Below are 11,480 nucleotides of genomic sequence, written 5' to 3' on the forward strand. Positions count from 1 at the left end.
ATTGAAAATGTAGGGTATGTTTACGAAATATTGTTGGCTAAAGACACGTTGTTATTATGGATACACCAAACAACACGTCTATACACCAACACCGAGCACCATTATTAAACATTGAAAATATCATGAGCAAATTACTTCCATTGGCTTAAACTTGTTTCCTGGCCGTAGCTGTTGGACCAATTGCCCTTTGTATGGGTGGAACTGTAACTCACACTTTGCAATCCAACGACTCCCCTATAGTGCAGTGGTTTCGTCGTCGACTTGTAATAAATGGGTTCGGGTTCGATGCCCGGTGGAGGCACATGGTGGTTCGGATCCCTCTTTAGACTGTAGATCCAGTCGCGGTTTGACCTACTTGTGCATAAAGTGTACGTAAAGCAAAAACTCAAACTTCATACCTTTCCGAATGTTTGAAATGTTTCATGCCTCGAATATTTTTGAAAGTTACCGTAACAATTAAAATATTCCACCGTTAAAATTTGAGAGTCTGCATTTTAATTTAAATGAAATGGGACGCAGAATTTTTTTTTATATATTTGATATTGTATAGAGCTCCATAATGACTATAAGTTTCAGTTGTAAGTCATTTTACGGTAGGGGTATGACCTCGAAAATTGACCATCTTTACTACAGTCAAGTTTATAGAGTTTGTGTTACGTATGGCCACTATGTCAGTGAGGCGTTTGCCTATAATTGGTGGTAGCAGCTGAAGAAGAAAAACAGGGTACTTTCCATTGTAGCATTTCCTGCTCCAGATAGAATAACCAGTTTATGTTCCAGTAGGAAATGTAATGGCTTTCTCGTCAGGGGGCTTCACAATACTGTTATCTTTCTTCGCACGGCAACAACTGGAGATTGCGTGATTTTGTGAATGAAATAGGAAAGGTACACCTCTTATCAACACACACTTAGGTACATTAATTTATTATTTATTGTTACTTAATTTATTGAATCATTGTTATTGAAAAAATATTAGTACTATTTCCAATACATATTTTTAAGCTTATTATGATTTACAACATATTTCGTCACTCTCTCTAGTGAATTTATTTGTCGCTACAATTAACAATATTATTATATATTTTCTTAAACATAAAGTTTGTTACTAAAAATATGAATATTACATGCAATAAGAAGACAATGATTTCAATATTATCCAGAGGAAAATATTTTGTTCTCCATGAAAAATACACATTGAAAAAAGCTTTCTAACTTTTTATAACGTCCTAATCTTAAAAGGATATGTTAGTCAGTTAGTATTGATTGTTCTGCAGTTTCTGACCGCATATATTTTACACAATTGGGTCATTCATGGCACGTTCTCCGCCTCAGTAGGTAAATTGGATACGTCTTCCTCCTTCTCGCCTTTTCCCTGATTCATGTCGTTGCTTGGCTTGCCTGGAAGGTGCATGCAAAGGTGACCTGCTGGAGAGAGATATACTTGTATCTGCTTGTTCGTTGCGTCTACTAGTTTGGTACGTAAGACACGGCATGGCCGACGGTTTGCTAGGAGGAAGCCGAGATGAACCAAGTCGAGGCATATCTGCAGACACACGATGAAGGCGATTGTGACGAACCAGAGGCATAATCCGACGAGTATCTTCTCGTTAAGGACATTGATCGACGCTGTGCAAATGGCGTCGCTGCACACGTGACCGTTGGTTTTCAACGAGCATCGCACCACGCGAGGAAGAACGGTCAGTATGACGTCGTCCCTTGTTGGCTGATCGAGGAACGGTAGCTTCAGAATTCCAAAGCCGTATCGAGTCAACGCGTTCCCAAGGAACCAGTCGACGAAGAACAGATTGACCAACGAGTTCACCAAGATGAAGACGTGGCAGGTGAGGATGAAAAACCGACTCGCAGGAACGACGTCACATCTGCGTGGGTTACACTTGGAATGAAGCTCCTTAAGACGTCCATTGGCTGCAACCAGCTGCCGTTCTCTTCTGCAGATGGAGAAGGTCAGAAGGAAGAAGCATCCCTGGATAGAGAAGACGATGGGAATCCACTGGTAGTATGCTCTGTAGTAAGTGTCTCGGTGGAAGCTGGAGTTCGGGGGAAAGCGGAAGTTCTTGGAGGACCAGCAGAGGGAGTCTACGACCCTCGTCCCATCAGCATCTTGGGACGTCATAGTGCAGTTCATCGGTTGACCCAGAATTTGGACGGAAGCGATGATGATGCAGCAGAGAAACAAGGCTTTGGATGTGTACTTGTACAGAAGCTCCACACCGCTGTCGGTGAGAGCAGAGGACCTGCCTATTAGAGCTTTCACGAACATCTTTAATGAGTACATCATGTTACCCACGAATGCGACGATACTTGCAAAGGTACCTGTAATGTAGCAGAGGAGATGGTCAGAAAAACTTAAGGAGATTGCGATTGATTACGATTTACAGTAAATCTCAAGTATCGATTTTCAGCTTAATTCTATTTACGCCTTTTTATAGCAAAGTTTTATTTTTTTAAAAAAAAAGTCATATCTAAAAAAATCCAATAATTTCTGATGTAACTTATTTAACATATTTCCATTGACAACCTAAGGGCATACTTTTCTCTTCTCATTGCTTCTACAAGCTACAATGGAAGATGCAATTAAAAAACTATGAATTGAAAGTTCGGCTGTAAAACATGGTAAGTGACATTTTGGTTATTTCTGAGACCATTAAGAAAAAAAAATATAAGAAGCTATTCTGTAGATAAATTGTTTTCGTGTTGTATCTACCTATTTAAGAAGCTTTACTGAGTCTAATGTTAATTGTATGACATGACAATTTTACTCGAATATTGAAGGATGGCACGTTTTCTTTTATTCACATACTTATTAAGAAAATTTCAGATACATCACAGGTGGCCATTTCACACTGAAATTGTAAACAATGAAATCGCAATAATAATAATAACAATAATTATAAGCAAAAAGTAGCTCAAAACTAACCAAAATATCACTTACCATGTTTTACATCCGAACCCTTTAATTGATAATTATCGATTCAGTGCCCTTATAAAAGGAAATACTAGTGGTTTCTTGGTTATAGAACATAAGCGTCATAAGCGTTGTCGCTCGCATAATCAAGGGGTCCTGATTCGATACCCACTGGAGGCACATAGTCGTTCGGATCCCACTTTAAACTGTATGTCCAGTCCAGATTAACCTATATGTGTATAAAGTGGCCTTCAAACATCAATTCAAACAATCTTGTACGGTTGGTTTAAAAAATGAATACGAGAAAGAAAAACTGTAGAAGTTAATAACTAAATCAATTGCCAAAGTGAGGCGATGTAAGGAAATGAAAATTAAACAGAACTTAATTATGAGGAAACTGATTTTAGGAAAAATGAACGGAAATAAAGAATCTAAAGAAGAAAAAATAGCAAAGGAAGATGAGAAAGAAGTTAATGAAATTGAGGGAAAGTACTTGTGATACAAATAGGATAACATGACAATGAGAAGAATAAGAGTGAGAAATGGAAGAGGAAGATAGAGGAAGCACAATTTATTAATGATAGTAAACTGTTCTGACAATATTAAAGTTATAATGGAAGAAAAAATGTGAGAGAGAATCAACTATCTTATGAGAAACAGGCGAGAGGGAAATATATCTTAATGTACTCTTTGAAGTACCCAAAGTTTGTTGCTGAAATGGTAGGCTCAGTGGCGGATCCTGCAGTTATAGTTGGAGAATTTCATTCGGGTACCTGACCTCAATTGTACTGATTTAAATAAACAATACATCCTACTATAAACATGAACCACGTTAGCATCCATATTTTAGAGATTTCAGAGAAATCTTCCAAACATAAAGTTCCAGGGCTGGAATAGATGGTTTCATTTCATTTCATTCTTGTTATTTAGCGTCTTTTTTCTGCCACCTTTGGCTAATCGCAACGATATGGATGAGTGATGATATATGAAACTTATGAGAGGATATTTACAAAGAATAAATCACTGTCCGGGATTCGAACCCTGGACCTCTGGCTGGAATAAATTTTAGTTATTGTATCGTAATTCCTCCCATTGCCACAGTAAACTGAATGAACAGATACAAGGAATAAAGTGAATAAACAAAGAAAACAAAACCATATTCTCTCTAGGGGTGTAAAGAGTCCATCCGCTTTGAGGCATATTGCAGAGTTGTTCGGATCCAAATTTAAACTGTAGGTCCAGTTCCGATTAGCCTATCATGAGACGAAAGTGGATTTACATCAAATTTCAAAAAAAAATAAAAATTGTCGACTATGTTAAACTTGGTGACAAAAGAAAGAACATTTGAGTCTTCTAAAGTATTAAGCATAATAATACGTATATCCAAATGCCTCGCAGTTGGGAGGGGCGATCGCCCCTATCACCCTCCCCGTGGATCCGCACCTGCCCGGCTACGAGGACTTCAGTTCTAGCACCCACACGTTTCTGCCTAACTTCCGCAGCACATTCTCCGGCAAGGAGAGCGTGGTTAAGGTTATTCTGATGTTTGCACCAGCTACTAGAGGCGTGCAAATGTGATCCATTGCCCGCCCGCCGTAATGGGAAGAAACACCGGCCCACTCCCTGCCTCCGCAGCTGTTGTCGTCAACCATCCCGACTCGCCCATCTGAAGGGGGTGCTTTCAGGTATAACAACATTAAGTCTTGTTTCCATGATATGCAAAACTCAATATGATGACAAAGGCAGAAATTGATCTTTTTGTAAAACATAAACTAAACGTAACGTTTCAACCTTCTAGCAAGGTCTTCTTCAGACTCTGTACCAAGTACAAATGTAACATGGTACACAACAGGACGATATACATACACAAAAATACTCCCCTACAGTCTATTAGAAAGTAGTTCTCGAACAATCTAGCAGGTGGCTTTCCCTTGTCAACTGTACTTTCACCTGAAAGAGAATGTGGTTGGACTCTTTATCTCACGCTCTATTTCCTTCATTCTTCTTCCTTCTTCTCTCTTCTTTCTCTCTTGTACTTTCCACTCTATATAACACCTTCTTCCTTTCTTTGTTTAACTTCAGTCCCCCATTCCAGTTCATTGTGTCTTCTACACCTTTCTTCTCTATTTCCTTCGACTCCTTCCATTTTCTCACTAGTATTCTCTTCTCCCTTCCTATCTGCTTAGCCTCATCTCACTCTATGTCATGTCCTATTTCTCTCATGAGCTTAAATATCGCATTTCTCTCTCTTTTAAGTCGTACATCATCCCTATGTTGTTTTAAGATGTTGGATAGGCCATAAAATCACAGTTTTTAACTTTTATCATGTTTACTTTAAGTTGCCACCCCTTTCTAAATTCATTTACATCCATATAAAAATCCCTGATATTTTTCTTTTTGCTGTTTGTTTCAATTTCGTTAATTTTACTTTTCAAGTAATCTCTTTTTACTTCTAAACGTGCGGTTAACTTCTCGCTTTATTCTATTATTATTGCTTAGATTTGTATCATCAGAGTTATTTAACCACCTAAGTCTAGCCTCATTTCTTATTTCTATTAGATTATGACATTCGTTATCAAACCATGGCTTACTTTTTCTTGGTTTATGGTATCCTATACTTTCTTTAGCTGCTGATTATATCGCGTTACGTATGTGCTCCCAATTCTAATTTACTTCCGTCTGTTTCATTTATATTTTCATAATCATTTAAATCCTGCGAAACATCTCTTAGATTTGCAAGAGATCAAATTTTTCAGGATTAGCTTAGATTAGCTCTTCGTATCAAGGTTATAGTACAACAGAAGTATTCGGATACTTTCTCTTTTTATCTGTGCACTTTTATTGGCTTTCAATAAAAAGTTCATTGAGCCAAGATGGTTGGTTGTGTGCTGAAACAAAATCCTTTCTATGAACGTGCTACGCTATTTCGAAGATCAGGCAGAGATATAACCATACCCTGGAAATGCACCCCTCCTGTGAATTTTAAACTATAAAACCCAGAGAAGTAAAACATAATATGACTTCTTGTCTTGCTGAAGGCTACGAGTGTACAAAATTTCATGGAGATCAGTATCGGGTGTTGACTTGGACTGGGTGAATTTTTAAGAAATGAATGTGAAATTTTCAAGCAATTAGTTTTTAGTTACTCATCAATCAATTTTCGTAAAAATAATCATAAAGACCCAGTTTCATCACAATTTATTTGGTATTAACACATTGATTGATATTCCTAATATTCAAGGTTTTTTACTGCAGAAATGTAAATCTTCCATGTTATCTCTCCCGTTGTTTCATCTCTTGTAGTTGCAAAGTTTAAGAAATTTGTGTTTCACTTTTACTCTAAATAAACACGATCCATATGCACACAAAAATATACGCAATTTACTGTTTACTTAAGATTTCTTTGTTGATTGTAAGGCGAAGGTGAAGTTATCCTCGCATATAGGACCGTGCCATGAAAGCACATTTTGGGGATGCGGGGTAGGCCCCACACATTCTCGTCTCTGCCATTTTGGAGATGATATGATCAGCACCATGTCCCGGCCGCATTTATCACGCACCGGGTTGCCCCCAGGTACCCATTTATTTTAGGCTGGCTGAGATGAACTAAATTAAAAACTTGATATGTATGAAAGTGACATGTATTTCGTGAGTTTGCTGATAATTTTACATTCATTATAGTTTTATCTTTTAAAATATCATTGATATTTTTATATTTTCTTTCATGATAGATTTTGATATTTGCGGTATGCAAACGTTATCACGGTGTCTAAGAATGGTCTTATATTTTTTTATGGTGATATATAATAGATTAATTCTAAAGCGCCTTTAGCCATAGTTCGTTCGCCGTGGAAGAAACAATTATGAATGATTCGAATTCCTCCTTAAAATGTGCGCCCGGTTTAGAGTAGGGTCCCTGAACATAAAACGGGCTTAAACTTTAAAATTGTTGCCTATTCGTTAGCAGTGAGGGAGAACGTAATGGCGGCAGGCATCAGCACTCCCAGTTGCGACATGAACTATGGGACGTCTGGGTATATCAACAGCTCTTAATTAAACAAGCCAATTCTTACTGTGGAATTTTTACAACCAATTAAAATCTGTTGAAATTACAGGACACCGCCAGCAAAAGACCCGCTTTAGACGGAAGCATTCTTGCTAGCATAAATGCTACGTAAACGCTTCCATGATCCATATATCATACAGTACTTTACACGGAAGCCTTCCATGTAATATTTCGATTAGCTTTTGCGATTAACCCTTGTCCGGGCAAGTTAGTTTTGTAACATATCCGGGCAAGCAGTATCTGTCGGACACTGCATTGTTTTAAATGGATCTTGCCCTTCTATTGCGAGATTTTTATGTTTCATCGCTGTGGAAAGAATTGTGTAACATGACATTTGATTGATTGATTTGTTGTTTTAAGTCTATTTTATGTACAGTAATGGTAATGTGGACTGGACCTACAATTCAAAGTCGGATCCGAACCACTTGTGCCTCTACCGGGTATCGAACCCGGGACCAATTGATTACAAGGCGACGACGCTACCACTGCCACATCGGGGAGGCCCCAACATGATATTTAACCTAATGATCGTTCTTATGTCCGTAATTCTTGTATGCATCATCGTCATCATCGTAATTGCATGTTGTTGTATTTTTTTGCAGGATAGTATATGAAAGATATTAGACCGGAAGATAGTGTGAGGAAATTGTTTTATTTGCTCATATATTTTTCATTTTTTCTATTTTAGCGTTAATTATATTTTTATGTGATGTCTTATTAAATACTTTATTTTTTATTAAACATTTGTTAAAACATATTCAAGTAGACTTCTTCACATATCAATTTTACACTGTGGCCGGCACACACTGCTTGCCCGTTTAAGTAAGTGAAATGGAAAAAATGTAAAGTGTTACGTTGTTTACATCTCAGTCGGCCGCCATTACATCTTCTCTCGTGACCTAGAGATCCCTTCTGAATAGTTATGCTACGAAATATGCTACGGAAATAGGAACAATCTTATCCTTGGGAAATGCCATGAAATATGCCTTGCCACCTGAAATGCCATTAGACGGAGACATTTTGGTCATGACATCAATGTTAAAGAAAATGCTTTCGTTTAAAGCTGTCCTTACGTGTTAACCGGCACTACGAGCAGTTTAATATGAGAAGGAATGTACTATGGAGAAGAAAATGGTAGGAATGAACATAACAAATAACACGTGCGGAAGAAAACAGAAAAGATAGGAACACAGGTGGAAAGGAGCTCGAACAAGGTAGAATTAAATCAAAGACTAGAAAACGAGAAAATGCAGGAATAAAGACAATCAATAAAGGGAGGGAGAAAACAAGTAATCGCAAGACGTGTGTGTTAAGAGAAGGATTCGTGTGAGTGGTTTTAACTTCTAACAACCGTACTTAGTTTCATAACGTCCAAACAATTCAAGGTCAAACACCACTGATCAATACAAAGAAGAGAAGAGAAGGAGTAGTAAAATAGCATTAGATAATGGTGAATTAAAAGAAAAGGAAATGTGTGAAGAGTGAATATGAAAAAGAGACAGGTAGAAAAGTCGAGATGCAGACAGAGAACCTGAACAATGAAAAGCAAATAGACAGAAAGGGTAAGCAAATTGATGTTGTTAAGATGTGAAATACAGGAGAACAATGGAGAAGACAAGCAAAGTGCATATGATTTTTCATGCTCTCCTACCTTTAAGGCAAATTGTAAGAAAATCCTTAGCTTACGGTCCTGTCTCGACCCGCCAGTAAAATGCTACTTCAAGAACTTAATTCTTTGCAATGCGCATTCATTTAATCCATTCGACCTATTCGGGCGCATTGCACGCTGCAAACATCCGCTCCACAAATAAGTAACGAGTCATGCACAAGTCGCCAAAGAACAATGGATAAAAGCCAAGTAAAAATCCAATGAACCACTTCTGTTTCCTCCCGCCCTCCCCCTACGCAGGGAACGTTTGTTCTTTTGGAATGCGACACCTGACTCCGGTTGCCTGCGTCATTCCTCGTTTTCAGATTTTGGTTTATCGCATTGGCACCCGGAAAGAATGGGTTATGGCAAGGTTTGTGGCCGTGGATATCGTAGTGGGTGGGTTTTACGATCGGTAGAATTTAATTATTTCTTTACGGTCTTCGTAAGCCTTCCTCTTATGTAGCCAGGAAAATCAAGTCTATTTCTGTAGAATTACCCAGAATAGTTTTTTATGCTCCTTATTTTTCGTCACGTTGGGCTAATCGTGACGATGACTATGAAAGACACTCAAGAAGGGCATTCATATTCACGCCGGGATTCGTACGTGTGTCCGTAAGACGGTGCATCAAAGCACTCTGCCCAGTAAAGATCCTCCATTTTGGTGAGTGTACGTAATATAATGTTTCGTCTTGTGACAACTAGAGAGATGTAACCCTAATTTGTCAAATATACAGAAGAGTAAAAATAATGTATTCTTCGGGATATATCTGACTCTTAAAAAAAGTCAGTAAATTGAAGGAACGTGAATCCACCTTACTGATAAGGATTGAAGATATGACTGCAAAGAAAGCCCTTCAAACGAGTTCTTTTTTTAAAAAGAAAAAATAATGAAAACCGTATTTTTAGAAATACGTTCCTCTGGTTCTAATACGACGATTTGTGGCCATTTCCTATAAAGAGGGAGGTGGGTGTGCCGACGTTTTTGGCGAAGTTGATAGCACAGCTAAATTTATATGAATTGAATCGTTTATTTGAGAATCACCCTACTGACCACTTCTGGCGATAAGGATACTTTTTTAGTTTTACACACACCTTGCCAAGACGCATCGTTTGCTGCAGAAATCCATCCAAGTTATCTAGATACGCGGATACTTGATGGAAAGAAAGAAACATTGCCTCAGTAAGAGGAAAAGAAGAGATGATAAGAAATGATAGAAAAATGAAAAACTTCACATGGTAAAGAAAATTGAACAGTGAAGACTAGAATATAAGAATGGATTGTGGAATATGATTGAGTAAGTAAGTTCAGAAATATTGAAGAGGAAACGATGATGAAAATGAAACTAGACACAATAGCACTGATAAATAAAAAGGATATAAGGCTGAAAAATATATGATTGATAACAATGAGTTGATATCAGTGGCGAAGCGTGCTGTCTCTGGAAGGGTAGGCACTGGACGGAGCAGGGATTGTTGGAGAGGGGAGGGGAGATGTGATTTTTTTTTAACAGTAGTATGTTAAAATATAGGCCCTAGAAAATAAAATATAACATATTGCCTGAATCTCGTCTACTGCTGTTCGAAAAAGTCGGGATAGTGATTGTAAAGGATAATGTAGTGATTAACGCTCTCGCCTTATAATCAAGAAGCAGAAGGTTCGATTCCCCTGGAGGCATTGGTTCAAATTCCACTTTAATCTAGTCTCGATTAGATATCTGAGAATAAAGGTGTCTGTCTAGGACAGAAAACAGCGACGATGGGACTGGATGTTCTGACCACGCGTCGCCCAATGAAAGGCCTTTCTGTGAGGACCTAGCCCTCTTACATTTCTTATATTAAAGCTACTCGTAAAAATTATTTGCTACTTCAATGACAGTATTGTAAATGTTTCTCGCATTAAAGAAATGGATCACTTGATCGTCACTTAGCGTTTATTTATTTTTAATGCTGATTGGTTATAACACCGCGCCACGACAAGGGCCTCAGGTTCGAATCCCCACCTGGGCATAGATGTTCTTTGTGAGTGTCCCTTCGTCAACATCATCATATTATCGCTCATTCTCATCTTCCTAATTAGCCAAAAATGGCAGAAAGCCAAGTAAAATAAACTAAATCTATCAATCAATTATTTCATTTTAACTCTTATATGTATATAATTATTCTTCAACACGCGACTTTTTTAAAAAATTATAATATGATTTAGAAAATAATGAAATTCTAAATGAGAACACAGACACCTTTCTGTGTAACAAACACACCGCCCAGAAAATTTCAGTAACATGCATTTTCTCTATACGTTTGCATTGTACTTTGACCCATTTTAAAAGTAGCGCGTTTTTAGTTATGTCACTAATCATGAAAGGAAATTTCGCCTGGATATCCCTTTCCTCAAAGAAATAAAATACTTTCCCTCTCTGAATCGAGATTGGTGTGGAGCACATTCAGCAGCTAACACATCGCAAAAAGCGGTTCCTCAAAAGAGCTGAAAGCACCAAACTTAACACTGGTAACTAACTTGCATGCATTATTTGCAGTTAGAATTCGAATAATGCCTACTTTGATAGGTTAGGAGGCAAGGCGTAGAGGTGTTAGCAACACATGTTAGCGCTGGGTGTGCTCCGCTCCCTGCACAGCTCTGAATATTCCATTCAAACGTTGCTTCAACAAGCTCTGTACGTCCACTGCCCGCTTCGCCACGCGCTCGTACACGATCGGGACTCTTCGGAAGTCAGGGAGAGAGGGTGAGAGAGAGAAAGGAGGCCGGCCTCTCAGTTTACGTTACAGGCAATTGACGTTCGCATTTTCACAATACCCTTCCTTCCTTTTCTTATCTTAAC

The 11,480-nt window shown here is 38.1% G+C and overlaps 1 protein-coding gene across 1 annotated transcript; it reads right to left on the reverse strand.

The window, feature by feature from the left end:
- Window positions 1-942: 942 nt before the first annotated feature.
- On the reverse strand, window positions 943-8,819 carry LOC146004637 (innexin inx3-like). The gene is made up of 2 exons (XM_083143537.1): window positions 8,644-8,819; window positions 943-2,334 (listed from the first exon to the last, which is right to left on the reverse strand). Exon 2 carries the CDS (start codon window positions 2,297-2,299, stop codon window positions 1,310-1,312), a length of 990 nt encoding a protein of 329 aa, XP_082999663.1. The 5' UTR covers window positions 2,300-2,334; window positions 8,644-8,819; the 3' UTR covers window positions 943-1,309.
- Between the last annotated feature and the right edge of the window lie 2,661 nt (window positions 8,820-11,480).

This window comes from Lepisma saccharinum, chromosome 22 (assembly GCF_977018435.1).
Source record: "Lepisma saccharinum chromosome 22, izLepSacc3.1, whole genome shotgun sequence".
NCBI classification, from domain to species: domain Eukaryota; kingdom Metazoa; phylum Arthropoda; class Insecta; order Zygentoma; family Lepismatidae; genus Lepisma; species Lepisma saccharinum.